The sequence below is a fragment of the Dasypus novemcinctus genome, chromosome 5 (genome assembly GCF_030445035.2).
Source record: "Dasypus novemcinctus isolate mDasNov1 chromosome 5, mDasNov1.1.hap2, whole genome shotgun sequence".
In the NCBI taxonomy this organism is placed as follows: Eukaryota; Metazoa; Chordata; class Mammalia; order Cingulata; family Dasypodidae; genus Dasypus; species Dasypus novemcinctus.
This window is the reverse complement of record NC_080677.1, coordinates 65238760-65256940: the sequence shown is the minus strand read 5'-3', so window position 1 is coordinate 65256940 and position 18181 is coordinate 65238760. Positions and strand designations below refer to the sequence as shown.

At 34.7% G+C, this 18181-nt stretch overlaps 1 protein-coding gene and 1 pseudogene across 22 annotated transcripts in view; both read left to right on the top strand.

Moving 5' to 3' along the window:
* ADAM22 (ADAM metallopeptidase domain 22) overlaps window positions 1–18181 on the top strand; it is a 255747-nt gene that overhangs the window by 118144 nt on the left and 119422 nt on the right. For all 22 annotated transcript variants that reach the window (XR_011648822.1, XR_011648821.1, XR_011648820.1 and 19 more), the window contains exon 4: window positions 3593–3659. Coding sequence is in view for 14 of the 22 variants with exons in the window: in XM_058297026.1 (XP_058153009.1) it covers window positions 3593–3659 (67 nt within the window). In the remaining 8 variants the exon portion in view is untranslated. The remainder of the gene's footprint in view (window positions 1–3592; window positions 3660–18181) is intronic.
* On the top strand, window positions 4946–5513 carry LOC105744669 (large ribosomal subunit protein uL23-like; annotated as a pseudogene).

Genomic DNA, 18181 nt, shown 5'->3' with positions numbered 1-18181 from the left:
TGGGATGTGTAAGTTGCCCCTTCCTAATTTGCCTTTGTGACTCAATAGGTTAATGCTAGCCAGTAGGCCATTGTGTGACTTATTAGGTTTTTTGCCCCCATCCTCCTTAGGTCCCTATTTTATCCTGCCTCAACAGGCCATTAAGAAGCTGGAATCAACAAGGTTAGTTAAAGCATATTAAAACACACAGCGAGCAGAAAGGAAAAAGAGATGGGTTAAATTAACACACTTAGGGTAGGGTGGAAAGAGCTCACCAGCTGAATCCTGGGGCACACAATGTTCATACGTCCTACTTCTCTCTCTGTTGCATTGGCTTTCCCCACTGATGGTATGGTTGAGGTTCAGGCAAGCCCCACAGACAGAAGGTTCCCTGAGCCAGTGATATTTGCTATATCTGAGAGACACAGAGTCAAGTTTGCCTGGTCTGCAGCTGTAGCTTGCTATTTGTTTTTTGGGCCATAGAATACATGGGGCCAGAATGTGTGTCACCAGTGATTCTCAACCAGGACAGTTTTGGCCCCCAGTGTACATTTGGCAATGTCTGGATTGTCATGAATCAGGGTGGGCACTGCTGGCATCTTGTGATTAGAGGTCAGGGATAATTTTAAACACCGTACAATGCACAGGACAGCCCCACAAAAAAGTTATCTGACCCAACATGTCAGTAGTGCTGTGGTTGAGAAACCCTGAGTGTCACCAAAGGGTGGCTGATTAGGACCTTGAGAATATTATTAATAAGTGCTTGTATGTAAGAGGCAGTGGATATTTAGTGCCTTTTGTATAGTCTCATGTATATTTTATTTTTCATGAATATTTAATATCCATGTGAATTTTAGATATCCTTAATATTGGTCTTCTACTCCTTTCTGTCTATATGTAACACATAAATGATCTTCTTACTTCCTATATGTTAGATATCCTATGAGTTCTGTCTACACCAAATATTTTGCTTACTAGCTGCTCATCTATACTCAAAACATCTTACACATTTTAAAAGGTTTTGCCTATATTTCACAAACCTCAAATACATATATATAACTGAATTGAATATTCTTAGACTAGTCTTAGAAGCCCTGGAATTTCTAGCAAGAAATACAATGATAAATGTCCTCATCGTTTAAGCCACTTTTGGGTTTCCTATCACTTGCAGCTGAGAACATTCCCACAAAAAGTCAAAAGGAAAGAGCATTCCAAAACCAAATAAAACAGAATTAAACTGTAGTTTCCTAAATGGTGATGCAAGTATCAGATACTACAGGTGTCTGCATTAATGTGGTGTTTGCATTAATGTGATGCTTGTTGGATCATTCTGCTTACATATCAAGTCACTGTGTAGTGCTTATTGTGGTAGGTCTATAAGCACAGAAATTCCCATTTTTTAAAATGGTTTGGACAATTTTGCCTTTGCGACCCTCAGAGCACTGCGAAAAAACATTTTTAATTCGTTTAGTGTTTACATATAGAGCAGCATTAGAAATGTGTAGATTCATATATTGTTTCTATTTATTAATGTTAATTTTATTTATGTTTTAGTGCTTTAAAATTTTTAAAGACTTTAATAAGACTTTAAAATTTTAATAAGACTTTAAAATTTTTAAAGACTTTAATAACAATGCCCCAAGTGCAACGGCAAAGACCAAAAAAGAAGGTCCAATATTGAGCCCTTGATACTAATGACTATGCTTGTGAGCACCTGAAATAAGAACAAGGCCTAGAGCTGCAGGGTGCCTAAGAGTTACCTCCTGAGAGCCTCCGTGTTGCTCAAATGTGGCCAGTCTCGAAGCCAAACTCAGCATGTAAATGTGTTGCCTTCCCCCCAGCATGGAACATGACTCCCAGGTATGAGCCTCCCTGGTGCCGAGGGATTACTACCAAGTACCAGCTGATGATGTAACTAGAAAATGACCTTGAATATAAAAGAGTCAACTCGGACCAGCAGAATATCTCAGTCTACATATAATACCAGGAGTTAAAAATGCTTTTTGACCTGAATAAAAGTGGGAAATGGAAAGGACAAATGAGTTTATATGACTGTGAGTCTCCAAAAAGAGCTGGGAGGTTATCAGAGGGGTTGCCCTTATGCACACCTCAGCAGAGTCCCAGAGACAGATAAAGTAAATACAACCCCAGGTATTGGATCTTCTGAGGGCTACAGAGACCCACAGGTTCTATGGTCATGGCAGATGGAGTTCAGTGCCATGTCAGTTGGCCCTACTTTAGAGTTTGTGTTTCTGCGTGATGGAGCTGGACTCAGATGTGATATTTGTCCACAAGCCTCTCCTGTTACTTTTACCAGAACTGTAATTTTACCAGAACTGTAGTTGGTGCTGGGGTTTAATGTATACCCAGGGGACCTGAATCTCTGGACTGACCATGTGATAGCCAGGCCCTGAGCCTCAACAGACTTGCAACCCCTACACTGAGGTTTATTGGACTTACCCCACTCAGCTAACGTGGAGGTGAAGAAGGTCAACCACCACACCAGGGAGCCAAGAGTGCCTACAACTGAAAGCAGGAGAATTGCATCCAGCATCCATGTGGAATCTAAGCCCCCTCTTGATATAGATGTGGAGTGGACATAATCATTCTAAGGTCCACAGGATGGAGGAATAGAGTATGGATTAGAGTGGACTTGCTGATATTCTATTCATGAACTATTGTGATTAGTAATCAAAGAAAATGTGGCATTGGTGTGGAGAAAGTGGCCATGATGGCTGCTGGGGGTAGGGAGTGGGAGGAAGAGATGTGATGTGGGGGCATTTTCGGGACTTGGAGTTGTCCTGGGTGGTGCTGCAGGGACAGTTACTGGACACTGTATGTGGGCTATGATGTGGACCATTGACCATGAGGTGCAGTGGTGCTCAGAGATGTATTCAATAAATGCAATGAATGTCTCATGAAAAAAAAAAAAAGACTTTAATAATTTTTATGGGAGTTATGTCCTGAGACATTCAAAGGGGAAAGTTTTTCACATATATTGAATTAAAGAGAAGAATATTTACTATGTAAAAAATTTAAAATTATATAAGAAGATAGTTTAGAAAAAAAATTTTTTTTTCACACACATCTCAAATTTATTCACACTAGAATTTTAAAGTGGCATTATATCTGCTAGGTTCTCACCTTTACCAGTTTAATAGCTTGTGACTCTAGAGTAGTGTTAACAGAAAAGATTTGAATTTTATCTACATATTAATCCACATAAGGTTGTTTCATTATCCATTTACAAACTAAAAAATCAATGGTAAATTGAAACTATTTGATAAGAAGCTAAAGTAAAAATAAGAAGAATCAGATGTCTTAAAAATAATAGTTGTGAATTTGGTGGTTTCTTAGAACTGCTGCCTAGGTCAGTGGAATTGGTTTGCTAAACACTGGAGTGATAGGTGTTGCCATCAATTCAAACTCATATCTTTTAGAAGTACCATCTGTGTGTGTATGGTGGGGCAAGTGGGAGAGAGATCTATAAAGTTCTTTCTTTAAAATTTGGGTTTGAGAATGGTCAGAACTGGTATATGTAAACTTGATCCAGATTTCCAAATGTTTTACGTTTCTAGGATGCTTTGTAATTGTCATTTCTTTTCTTTTGCAGTGATTTGCTATCCTCTGAATATATAGAGAGATACATTGAACAGGGAGGCAAGTCTGTGGAAGTTAAAGTAAGTAAAATTTTCCTCTCTTTGGGGGAAAGTTTTGATACTCTTTTAAACACTATTGATTACAATTTGAATTTTAAAAGATACTTCTCATGTGCTGTTTTGAGGGTATTTGTTTATTTTCTTTACTAGAGAAGTTGTGGGTTTACAGAACAATCATACATAAAATACAGGATCCCCATATACCACTTTATTATTAGTACCTTGCATAGGTGTGGAATATTTGTCACAATTAATGATAGCATATTTTTATAATTGTATATTAAATGTAGTCCATTTAAAGTTTTTTTAAATTTCATAATTTATCAAGAAAGTTTATCATCCTCTTGTGAAAACAAAAATTCACTTGTTATCAAGAAAATAATTCTTAGTATACCACAGAAATTGTTAGTTTCATTTTGTAAAATTAACATAACTTCAGGTAGTTCTTTTTAAAATTATGTCACAGAAGATAATTTATGTAATTGTCTTTAAGGTTAGCACTGAGAATTAAAAGGTGAAATCCTCGGCCCAAAATAGGTACATTATTTTCTGTTCAATTGAGAAAGAATTTCCTCTGGTAAATTAGTAAAATGTGGCTTACAAGGAAGTCCAAGGAGGTTTAAAATACATGGAGATAGACACTAAGGATACTGGTTTTTATTAGTAAAACTGTGAAAAGATTGCACACAAATAAAAGCTTCTGGTATAAGGACCTGAGTATAAAAAGATGCTTTTTATTTTTTCAGTTTTCTGATAAATTTGGGGGCATTTAAGACCAAAAGATACCCAAATTTAGGACTGCTTTCTGCCTGATAAATTAATATAGTGAGTTTTGGCCAAAGGTTTATTTTCTTCTGAAGAGTGTTCAGACTATCTATTCTGCTTAATCCAGATTACATATACATTGGAATAAATTTATATACATTGATTTTCTTTTGCTGATTACAACTTTGATACATGCTCGTTGTGGAAAACTTATAAAGTACAGAAAAGTGAGCAGAAAAGGGAAAACCACCTTAAACTCATTACTGAGAAATAAACTTTGTTTTCATTTATTTTATTTCCTTCATTTTTTGGTCCTAAGCATATATTTCTTTTTTTACATAGTTGGAATCATACATACCTACGTATTACATCTTGCATTTTAAAATGAACATTGTATTTTATAGTCATTTTCCCAAGTTATTTTTACATAAAGCCTATGTTCAATGTTTTGTAACTTCTGTATTTATTTTATATATTACTGTAATAAAACTTTTTATTCAAATTAAGTGCTGTTATCCTTTATCAGAATTATATTGCTCTATTCAAATGATAACCTGGGAAGATGGCGCCAAAAGCGAAGAAGGAAGCGCCTGTCCCTCCCAAAACGGAAGCCAAAGCAAAAGCTTTGAAAGCCAAGAAGGCAGTACTGAAAGGCGTCCACAGCCACAAAAGAAAGAAGATCCGCATGTCACCCACCTTTCGGCGGCCTAAGACGCTGCGTCTCAGGAGACAGCCCAAATATCCTCGGAAAAGCGCCCCCAGGAGAAACAAGCTTGACCACTATGCCATCATCAAGTTCCGCTAACCACTGAGTCAGCCATGAAGAAGATTGAAGACAACAACACACTTGTGTTCATTGTGGATGTCAAGGCCAACAAGCACCAGATCAAGCAAGCTGTGAAGAAGCTCTATGACATTGATGTGGCCAAGGTCAACACCCTGATCAGGCCTGATGGAGAGAAGAAGGCATATGTTCGACTGGCTCCTGACTATGATGCTTTGGATGTTGCCAACAAAATTGGGATCATCTAAACTGAGTCCAGCTGGCTAATTCTAAATATATTAAGTTTTGTGACCATAAAAAAAAAAAACAAAAAACAAAAAAAACAAATGATAACCTGAAGAGAATTGTTTTTTTTAAATATATTAACTATTAATAAAAATAAAACAACTTTTTATAATGGAAAATTTCAAATTGATATAGAAGTGAAAGAATACTGTATTATAATGAACCCCCATGTACCTGTTACCCAGCTTCAACAGTTATCAGTATTTTACCAATCTTGTTTTCTATTGCTCCTCACTTTTTGTCTTTTTTTGGGGGGACATGAGTATTTTAAAGCAAATTTCAGACATTAGTACATTTCCCTAGTAAATACTTGACAATACATCTCTAATTGATAAAAATTTAAAATCTGTTAGTTTTTACAAGTGATTTAGATATAGTAATTATGCCACTCCCTCCAGAAGTTATTCCAATCTTGTTAATACTGATTGATTGAATGGTTAATTGATTTCTATCATGCCTTATTGCAGAAAGGATATCAGGATCTTTTAGGTATGACATAGAGTAGAGCCATTTTGCTATAGCTGGGAGTAAAAAATGATCTAAAATCTAGATTTAGAGTCTTAATGGCTCCTTTTATTCTCATCCCTGTTTATTTGGTTTCATGTCTCTAATTTGTGGTGATATTTTTCTGAATGAAAAATATCTCTTGCAAAATATCTATTGTTTCTTGCTTAAATTCAAGAGAAAAGGAGGCAGGCAGTTTACTATCTGTGTCCTTTTTATCTCGGAGTGATGGAAGGTTATTATGAACTTGGGTGGATCCAACTATGTGCTGTCACACCAATAACATCCCTTTTCAGGAAACTTGTGCTTAATCAGCAAAATGTACTCCACTCTGAGGTCATTAGGCTCCATGGATATATATAACTCACAGAACATTGACCTTACCAGAATCTTGGCTGATTTTTCAGCCTGACAGTTGCATTTTTTTCCTTATTGGTTTTGCTAATCTCTGAACACAGGGAAATGATAAAAGCAAATTCCATCCAAACCCTAGAGCTAATAGATGATTTTTTTTTCTTCAAGGAAACTCTTTGATCTCACCTATCACCCATATTTGTTTTCAGTCCATTTAAAAATCTAAGTCAAAATTCTCCTCTGGGTGTTCTCTAGGAACTGCAGTGAAACTGCTGAATCCCTCTGAATCAATTCAAAGTCAGTAGCCAGTTATTTCCTTGTTTCCCTCTTTGTCTTGCCCTCTCTGCTTAGCTTTTCCATGTGTCTTTTCAAATACAATCTGAATTCTCCTTTCTTTGTTAATGACTCAGATTCTTTTTGTTTTTCTTTCCACTATACATTGTGAGTCAAATAAAATTGTAAAATTGTAACATTTTATACTTTTCTTTGCCTTCACTCCACCACCTTAAAAAAAAAAGAGCTTTAAAATGTTTACTTCTCTTTGAACCTTATAGTTGTTATAGTTATTATTTTTAAATTGACTCTTCTCTTGAGGCCAAGATAAATGAAAAAGTATACTAAATCAAAGGATTCTAACTCTGTATGTAACAACTCTTTTTTTGTGTATGGCAGTTGGCACATACACATAAATATGGTTATATTTATCTTGAGGATGCAAAAATTAAAATAAAAATCATTAGGTGAAAAGACAAACTCTGGCTAGGAACCAGCCTATCAAATTGCTCTGCTCAGGTGTCATGGAACTTTTGTTTGTGAAAATTCAGGTGCATTGCATTTGATTTAAAGCTGAGAGTGTGAATGTTGGAAACTGCGTGCACTTCGCATGAAAAATACATAATAGCTGCTTTGGTGAATCTTTTAGATTGCAAATTTACTTTTAAAACCTTAATTGTAAAATATGACAGTGACACAGACGTTCATCTAAAACAATATATAGCTTGATGAATTATTGAAAGGTGAAACTCTTTATACCCTCCATTTAGTCAGTCTCTCTGAAAGCATTTATGTGTCCCTTTCCCAAACCTAAGCCTCCTGTCTTGTCTTTACAATTTGTTAACAGTTTCCTGACTTTTATGGTAATGCTGTTTTTACTTTTCTTTAGAGTGGGCATTCCTAAATATGATAGATTTTCCTTTTTAGATTTTTAAAAAGTATTTAAAAGCATCTTATAATTTTTCCCCTTTTCTCTTTTTTCTTTACTCTTGCAATTTATTTGTTGAAGAAACCAGATTCTTTAGAGACTCCCATAGTACCACAGATTTTGCTGATTATTGCAATTTTGTATTTAGAGTAAAATGAAGGGCATTTTTTTATTGTTTTCTATCAGGATCATTATCATCTGGAAGGACGTTATATGCCAATTGAAGGCAAATTTATCCTGTTCAGATAGGCATATAATCCTCATTTTAAAGTTCTAGTAAAATCTGTTTTTGATTTTTCCCCCCACAAATTACAAAGATATAGTCTTTTTTTAAAGATTTATTTATTTCTCCCACCTACCCACCCACCCCATTGTCTGCTTTCTGTGTACATCTGCTGTGTCTTCTTCTGTGTCTGCTTGTATTCTCATCAAGCAACTCTGGGAACCGATCCTGGGACCCTCCGGAGTGGGAGAGAGGCGATCATTCTCTTGCACCACCTCAGCTCCCTGATCTGCTGTGCTTGTTATTGTCTCCCCTCTGTTTCTCTTCTTGTTGTGTCATCTTGCTGTCCCAGCTGTCTGCATGGGCCAGTACTTCTGCATGGGGCAGCACTCAGCACAGGTCAGCACTCCGCAAGGGGCAGCTCGCCACACGGTCCAGACTGCCCCCACAGGGAGGCCTCGGGCATTGGACCCTGGACCTCCTATATGGTAGATGGGAGCCCAATTACTTGAGCCACATTTGATTCCCAGAGATGTAGTCTTTAAGAAGAAAAAGTGATGAATACTTTTAAAAATTATTTTTATATAACGGATGCTTTTTTTCCTTTAAAAATCGTGTTTATCTCATTTTTCACTTTCATTTACTTGTATTTCATTTAAACATTAAGTTATGAATTTGCCCCTTAGTTTTAGGAAGAACTTCTATATATTTAATATGGAATTCTAAAATATTTTTCAAGTAAAGCTTCAATTAATCAAAATACCTTTGGAAGGGAATCTTTATTTTCCTTGTGGGGAACTATGGTACTGGATTTTTAAGACAAAGTATACTAGAATTAATGTGTAGTGATGAAAGAATCTAAACCATGTAGTTTGCTGTTTTATTGTTAGCTAGCTTTTTTTTTAAATCAGGAAGCCAAAGACTGCCAATGTTCTACTTAATTGAAGTTGCCAGTTCTAAAGGCTCTATTTAATTAATTTTGTAATAATAGTAATGGTTAACATTTATTGCCCATGCTGTGAGAGGTACATGACTTTGCATGTGTTCAACCTTCAAAAAACCTTGTGATTATAGATACAGCAATTATCCTGCTTTACGTGAGACTGAGACACAGAGAGGTTTTTGTATTATTTGCTGAAGGTAACACAGTGAGAAATGGTAGAGCTGCAATTTGAACATAGGTTATTTGTATCCAGAGCCAATACTTACACTATATTATCTTCCATATATTCTATAATATGTGATATATAATAACCATGAAATTTGAAAAATATTTTGTTTATGCTGACTATATACACATCTAATTAATTTTGGAGGTACCAAATATTTCCTCCATTATAGTCTTTGATCTTTCAACTCAAAGTGATTTGCTTAAAGACCCTTAAATATTTGTCTCGAACTTGGTTATGTGCTCAGGTAGTTTTTCTATGACTTCAGTTGCCTTGGTCAAAAATGGTAAAGACATACTCTAGTATAGTCTCTTTTATTTATCTTTGAAGATGTCAGGGAAATAGCCATAGTATTAGTTTTAGAACATTAGGAAAGGAATAGTAAACCCTTAATATGTGCCAAAAATATGCATAAATCTGGGGGAGGGGCAAATTTCCTTGGGGATGAAGAATAAAAATAGATACCTTGGTAAAGATATGATTTATTATATTTATCATTAATTAAAGATCATGATCATTCAGCAATATCATTGGTTCTGGTAGTATTTTTTGGTTAACTTATTTCATTTCTCATGATAATCAAAAGTAATGTCTGCTGTGTCTTTTTTTATTAGATTAAATTATTTTTAAACTGGTGTATGTGAGTACTCTCAACTTGCCCTTGGATTAGGATCCTAAACCTTAAGGATGGATGTATACAAGAAACCCATTAAATAATATCGACTTTTGACTGGCAGTTAACTAGCATTATTTGATTGAGTTGAGTGCACTCAAGAATCATTGTCTCAAGATCTTAATTATGTTCATAGTGGCAGTAAGAACATGGATGAGAAAGCAAAGGAGTGTGGGTCAAGGTTGAAGTGTAGATAAGGGGAAGGAGATTGGAGAGAGTGCTGTTTGTTAGGGAGCAGGTGTCAGGAAAAGAATCTGCTTAGGGCAGAAGAGGTTATTGTGATACTAGGGAACCTTGTAGACCCTGATGGAATGGTGGTGTGAGTTCCATTAAAAATTATTTTGACAGGTTAGACCAACCGAAATGACCACTATTATTCCTGGAAACTGAAGGTATCAGGGAAGTTGATTTGAAAGTAAAGAGAAGGCCTGAGGTTTTCTATAGAACAGTTTTTCTCCTGTTTTTCACATCCATCTTCCCTGCCTGGGATTGGAGCTCCATGAAAGATTTCTATATGAACACAATACCATCCCTCAGCAGTTTCCTGTGCTCCAAGCAGAGGCTCTATGTTTTATTGGCACTCAATTTTCTAAGTCTGATTTCTAGCTCATTTCTCCTCTGCCTTCATGTTTTTGTTTTCTATAATGAACATAACAACAGGAAAAATTACTGGTAGGGGACAATTGTAACAAATACTTAGAAAATTTTAAATATGGTGAGAGTCAGGACAATAGATACCTCTCTGGCTCATGCTAATTTTATAATTCTTGTGAACCTCTATGGCATCCATAGATGCTTGTGATCTTGAATTGTATTTAAGCTTTATTATGTCCCTTTCCTAGATTTCTCCACAAGGTGCAAAATTTTCAACATTTGACTGCTTTTGAAGGTACACAGTATGTTGAAGAAATAATAATTTCTCAGATATCTTTAAAGGTATTTTGTTTGTTAGAAAACACACAAATATAATATTGTAGATTTCTTCATTCAGTTCCTCAAGTTAAATTATGCTCAATTTGTCATTAGTGATAAAATTTAACTTCAAAATGTAGGTTTTATGGTTGTATTCTTTTTCAAATGACAAGAACTTAACGTATCGCTTTATGAGACATAGACTTTTCTCAAATTTCATTGCATATAATGAAACAGTACGTAAATGCTTGAACTGTGCTTTTTCTTTGGCCAAGGGAGCACAAAAAATGATTATTAAGCTGCCAGCTTGTCACAAATATTTATTTATTGCATCAGAAAAGATAAGCAAAGGAGTTAATCCGGCTTTGTTTATCCTGGATATCAGGTTTCCTTATTGATTCTCAAAACTGCATTTCCATCCAAAATCTTGGTTCGCTCTCTAAAAGCAAGAAGAGGAAGCAATTAAGAAGAAAAGAAAAACCAGACCTTGGTATGCAGTAAATTTTGCTGCATGCATTGGTACACAGCTATCCACACCAATACAATCAATGACAAATCTTCTGAAGTGGAAACTTGTGTCTTTTCAATGAGCTTTTTTAGATTATTTTTTTGTTTGTTTTTGAAACTGTCTATTTCAAGAGGAAAAGTAAACAGCCACTATTGCTAAGTAATCTATACTAAGGCTTTTTACCTCCTTTTCCTTTCTTTTTTTTAAAACAGAACTACTTCGCAACAGCATTTGCCTTCTAAGATGCTTTTTCTTAACACTTTTCCGTTCCATTAGAGAAACATGCTTTCTGCTTCTCATTCTCACTATAGTAGCTCTTCCAAGGACTCTTGGATAGAGGAATACTTAGTCACCTAGACAGTAATTGAGTCATGTGGTCTGGGAAGACAATTTTAGAAATGATTTTTGAAACAGATCTATTTATAGAAGTTGTCACTTAAGCTTCTAATTTTATCACCCTTGATTTCAGTTCCAAAATCCAGGCATTTTCCCTGGCTCTGTGGAGATGGGAGAAGATGTGCTTTTTAAGGCTAGCTGATGAGCAGAGTGGCAATTCAAGGCTCTAACTTAGTCCTTTGAGAGTCTCCTGCTGCCATGGTAACTGAGAATTTTTTTAACAGCTTTATCAAGATATATTTTATAACCATAAACTGAGGTGGTTTTTTATCTCTAGTTTGTCGATTAGGGAGCACAGATTCTTTTACCAGTGTGTATAAATAGAGTCGATTAAAATTATCACAGTTAATGAGGCAATGATAAGGTTGTTTTGCAGATGCAACTACTTATGTGTTAGAATCGAATCTATATTCATGTTTTTCTTGCTGTACTTTCTGGGAGATTTAAGCTAAGGACTCTCACATCTCATAGGAAACAGAGTAGAGCCTCTGGTGCAGGAGGAAGAACTTACACTGTGTAACAGATGTGGTATGGACATGCAACTACTTTACACAGTGTTCTCTGTACCAGGAGAGAAAACATCAAATGTCATGGTTATGGACATGGTGTCTTTACACTAATCAGAAACAAGTGAAGCACAAATACCATAGAATTTAAAAATCATGTTATTTGGAGAAATTTCTTCTCAAGCCCATTCTCTGAAAAGATTTAGCCCCAACTTAATGTCAGTCTGATCAGTAATGAGACAAAAGTGAATTTTTTATATTGATCAGTATGTTTTCCTTTATACATGAACTTTCAGTTATTAATGACAGCTAAACTAGTTTTAATTTTTAAGTTTTAAGGATTTTATTAGCCTCTCATTGCTGACATAAAAATGATTTTTTTAAAACCTGATGATAAAGATCCTATAAGAATGAAATCTAGACTTAAAAAAAAGTATACAATTGAGGTTAATCTTATAATAATTTAATGAGAAATTATTGAAATTAATTTTGGGGTTGGTGGTGGGATTCAGTTTCAGGGTCTTCTGATTTAGAGACAACTGTATTGCAAATAGGGCCAAAACAGGAAAAATTGTCCTTTCCACCCTGTGGATTTGCTGCCCATTTTTCAGTACTTTCATTTTAAGTAATGAATTATATCAGAAGGAAGACTCATTAATTTTCTCTCTGCCTAGTACAATACTTGCAGAAGTATTTTAAATCCTGAACAAAAGTATAGTTGGAAAATAAATTTTATTATGGTTAGTGTGTGGGAGTCCTAGTAAGCTAGTTTCATTGATTGATAATTGCCATATGTTGCTGTCCTGTAGAAAGACAATCCTTTCATTTGCTGTTAACGCAGGGCTAAGTCTTATCTTAGGGGCAAATTCCTACTGCCAGTGGTTTTATTCAAGTTTCTTGGAAAAGTTAATCTCTTCTTACAAATCCAAACTCATTTTGCTTCCTTGAAGCTATTGTGGCATATTCTCTCCAGGTAATGAAAAATTCGTTTTTACTGAATTAAAAATTAATGAATTGCTGTGCTTCTGTTTTATGTCATTCTAAATATTTGTATTTTTGCTCGAAAATAATGATGATACCCATAGGTGATCATTTTACCATTGAAGGGTTTTCCTCCTTGCACAATCTGTACCATAGCCCCTTTGAATCATATATCCTGATGGGATAAATGCTGATAACTGGATTTAGGAATAGTAAGAGTAGAAGTAGTGCTAATAGTGGAGGAATAGCAAACCCTTATAGTGTACTTACTATGTGCCGGGCACTGAGCAGGTGCTTTATATATGAGTAATTTAATCTCCCAACATCCCTGTAAATACCATTGTTATCCTCATTTTATAGATGAGGAAACCGAGATATAGAAAGTTTAAATAACTTGCTCCAAGAATATGAACCCAGGAAGGTAGTCTGGTGCCACAATTTGTGCTATTAGCCACTGTAATCTACCACATTTATGAAAACATAACAGAGAAATCAGCATGCAAGTACTTTAATTATAGCACTTCTGCAATTTTACTATCTGCAATTGCATTTCCTTTAGCAATAAGCCATAAATTGAAGATATAATTGGTTCAGGTGAGTTTCAATTATTCAAATCTGGAATTCCATTATTCCTAAGAAGACCAAATGCCTTTTAAGGAAGCCTTGTTTTTTCAACCATTTTCTTTGGGGTTTATTTTTAGTCCTTTTATGTTCTCCATAGAAGTGCGGTTATTTATTATTTAGTACAGCGAAGAGACGTGACTTTTAAACTATTAGTGCTTGAAATATTTTGCTGTTTTGCACATGGCAAACACATGGCTGGCTTCTTATGCCCTTGTGTAAATTTCTCTGCATCTGGAGGAAATGTGAATTTTTATGGGGAAGAATAAGCTGAACCATATCATCATCCTGCCAAAAGACTAGAAGATATGTGGTTGTATCCCTTCCAAGGTGCTTTGAAACCATCCCCCCCACACACACACACAGGAAGAGTAAAAGAAAATAAAATGAAATAAACAATGATAACATGCTCATTTCTTCCTCACATATAACAGTTATTTCCAGGTATGTCTCCTTTTATATACCACTAGTCCACCTATTTGGATCTTTTTGATGAGCTTGATGGTGTATGCCTTTTCCCCCTGTCTGGCTTATGCAGACATATGCTCCTCTGCTATCTTGTAGTCAGCATGGTTGCAGGAAGGTCTCAGCTTTCATAATTTAATTCTCTTTGCATTATAGAAAAAAATTCTTTTGGAATTAGCAAAATTTTCTCTCCCCTGGGACTGAAGCAAGGTTGCTCTAGGTCCATCATCATGTATAATGCATCCGCTGCTTAATGGCATTGTTAAGAATTCAAATGGTCTTCACTCTGTAGCCTGAAAAAAAAATATTGGCCATTACCAGATTATACAGGTCAGGTATTTTAGCCCTGGGAGTAAGGAAAGATGAAAAGCGACAGCTGCTATCAGCATGAGTTCTGTTTCTAAGCTCTGTTTGTAATGTATTTGAGTAGAGTAGAAGTCCTCTTTATTTTCCTTCTGGTATAAGATTTTTTTTTTTCAATTGAGTAAAGTGTTATTTCATCTTCTAATATTCAGGATGTTATTAGGAAAGTTAAAAGACATTTTCAGCAATGAATTAAATTTACTGCAAGTTTCTGATTCTACTCATGATACAAAAACACGTCAGTATCACCAACAACAGCCCTTCCCTTTCTGCTTCATAATTAGACAGTTTTCTGTGCCTCTAGACAATAAATTTCTCAAGCAGTTACTCTGAGAGTAAGCTTCCATAGGATCTTGTATGGTATACCCTGCCTTTAACATAATGTGTGTACCTAGAAGACAATAAATATCTGTTGAATGAAAAAATAAGTGAAATGAACTAAGCCAGAAATTAGGAAATTGGGTTGTTTCTCCTGTTCACTCAATCATATGTGAGGGCTTTGGATAGCTCTGGGAGAGCATATTATTCTTCCTGCCATAGGAAAATGAAGGAATATAAACAGGAAAAAACCAGATATTGAGCTTTATATGTGCTCCTGATGCTAAATTCATCCTCTGTGCTAAGGATCATGTTCACATATGTGTTCTCTTCCTAGAGTATTTTAGAGCCACTTCCAAATCAATTTTGAATTTCAAGTAATAAAAACTAGCAATTTTTTTTAGAAGTTTAATTATAAAATATTTCAAGACATCAACAATTACAGAAAATACTGTGAAACATTTACGTGCAGATATAACAAGTTAGTATTTGCTTCAAAATCTTTTGTGATTTTTAAAGCCTACTAATTCTATATCACTGTCTTTTATTTCATTTCTCTTATGGTTTATTCATGCCTTCACTCTTTTATCTTGATCCATCCTTTTTTTAAACTTGATCTGTCTTGTCAGAAATTTTTAGTAAGAAGTGTTTTCAAAGAACCAGATTTACTAATCTTTACTTCCAAATAATTTCTGCTCTTATCTTTGTAATTCCTTTTCTTCTATATTTTTAGATTTCTCTCTCATTCTATTTGTAACTCTTTAAGTCAAATATTTAGCTTATTAATTGTCAAGCTCCTCTATAGACATCTAGGGATATAAAATTTACTCTTAGATATCATTTTAGCCGCATCCCACAAATTCTGATATAGAGATTTTGTTCTTGTTGTCTAGTCACACATACATATATATTCTAATTTGCACTGTGACTTTAATATGACTCACAAAATAATTAGATTTTTAAAATTAATTTTAATGGTTAAAAAATTTTATATGTAAGATTTTTAAAATTTCCAAATATATGAACATTTTTGTTAGTTTTAAATTTTATTCCTTTTTGATCATTAAGTGCAATGTACATCAGATTGATTTGTTGGTAACTGACCTGAAATCTGAAAGACAAAGAGTTTGTAACCTTTGATTAAAAAAGATTTAGAATCATAGTGCTAGAGGGGACTTTATATATCACTTAATTCAACTCCTTTATTTTGTAGGAAAATCCATCACAGAAATGGTGAATGAGCAACATGTGTTCATAGAAACACTTGCTAAAAATTAAAAAGCACTTTTTAATGCTTAGCATTACTTTTTTCAAGTACAACCCAAAATTCTAATTTGCTTCCCTGAAGGACGTTATTTGAGAAATTCCTCCTTAGTAAGCAACTCTTTCTTTGTACTTTTTAGTCAATCTTGGACTAATACAGAATCACTCATGGAGGAGGAAAAATGACTATTGAATACTAGTATAGAATTTTTGAGCACACAATATTTGGGGCTTAAGGTGCAGGAGTGAAGGGAAATGCTGCAGAGGAAATCTTTTGGCAGCTGGACGTTTTCCCGATTTATTCTTCCTTCATCAAAAAAAGGAGTAGATTGGAGGATGATATAATGGAAGTGAAATTAAAGGGGAATAAGTTCATAGTAGAAGTGGGAAAAAAACAATTCCCTTTTCCCTTTACCTCAGGTCCTTGTATAGTTATATTTTCTTTTTAAAAAAATAAGACCAAACAAATGAGTTTAGAGATGCCCAAATAAACTTTCTTTTTATCTTTAATTATATTTTTTCCTGTTAATATTCAAACATTGAATTCAGAATAAGGTTTTAGGTAATATACATCTCTTATGCTACAGAATTCATGTAGAGCAGTATGCTTAAACTTCTGTTATTTGAAAAAAAAAAAATACAATGATGTAGTAGTTTCCTGGAAAGAGTTATAATTTCATGAGTTTGCAATTATATAGTCACTGAATGTGGTCCACATTGATTTTCCATTCTACCAATTTAGAACTGCTTCTCAGAGAACTTGATAAGTATCCTTTCTGCCTTACAGTAATTTGTTACTGAGGAGCATTTTGTGGGAACCTAAATTTCTTTAGTAGTTTTATAAGACATTTATTATAATAATAGGCCTTTAATGATTATCTGACAATGAAAAATAATTTACCTTGCCTAATCCTTGGTTAAAAGTAAGCAATTTTACCACACTAATGAAAGTTGTTGTTGATGTGGGAGGAGTAGGGGGTGTGGGGAGTAGGGTATATGGGACTTATATTTTTTAATGTTACATTTTGTGTGATCTATGTGTCTTTAAAAAAAATAAAATAGTGAAAAGAGAAAAAATTAAATGGGTGTCAAATTAAAAAAAAAGCAATTTAAGAAGCTTTGACTTAGAGAACTGAAAGTCAGGGTTACCATATTATTTGTGTAAAATTATTAATTAGGATTTTTAAATGGAGCTTTAGGGAAGCAGAATGGCTAGCTACAGGAAACTGAGATATAGGTTTATCTTTTTAGATGAATGATGCTGTGATAAGCACTTATACCTTACACCATTGAGCCAAGTTTCATAGCAACAAAATCCCTGGGTTATGAATATAAAATTTCCCTTATTCATGTTCGATGAGATCAGAAGGAATTTTGATTTTATGATGGCTAATGAGAAAACAGATGTATGCTGTAGGTGGCTGAGCCTACTTATTAAGTCTATACTTTTGGAAATGAAAAGAGTTTAATAGTTGTTCACTTAGGGAATTTGTGAAATATAACTCCTGGGAACCACTATATCATAGTTTTCATACTTTGTTTTCCACAGCTGACATTATCCAGGGGTTATCAGAATTAAGGAAAGACTCCTGCGCAACAATAAAAATAGATTTTGAGCTCATTAGGTCCCTGGTGGGCTTCTTTTAAAAAAACAACAACTCTTTGGAGGGTTGTGGCCCCTATTTTCTGTGGTGTTCATTGTCTTCCAGCAATAGTAACTTTTATTTATATCTAGTGGTTTTCTAGTTCTCAGTCTCTTTCCCTTTCTTATGGAAACTTTTGCTATATAATATTCTTATAAATTTTGTTGTCTCCAATAGAAGCCATGCATCTCTTTAAGTGAAATAAGCCTTTTTTGTCAGCTAGATTTGAGTCCTGTTGGTTTTCAAAATGCTTTTGACTGATGATTATGCTACTAGATCCTACTGCTTATCAATGAATATTAAAATAGTGCAGAAATTTGGAATGACCAGTTGCTTTAGATGATGAAGTGAGCTGATAATTTAGATGCTGCCTGAGCAAGTGTACCCTGGAATAGGGGTGGCAAACACAAATGGCTAAAGATGTCAACCAGTAGTATAAATGAGAGACAGGCTAGCAGTTGTAATATGGGCCCTACTCTTCTCTAGCTGATTTTTGTCCTGCAGGAAAATGGAAATGTAGGAATGGAGGCTCACTGTTAACAGATCTCCTAATATCAGCGGGAAGGTGAAAATCCAAATTTCAAGAACTCTGAAGGGTCTGAGATTTTA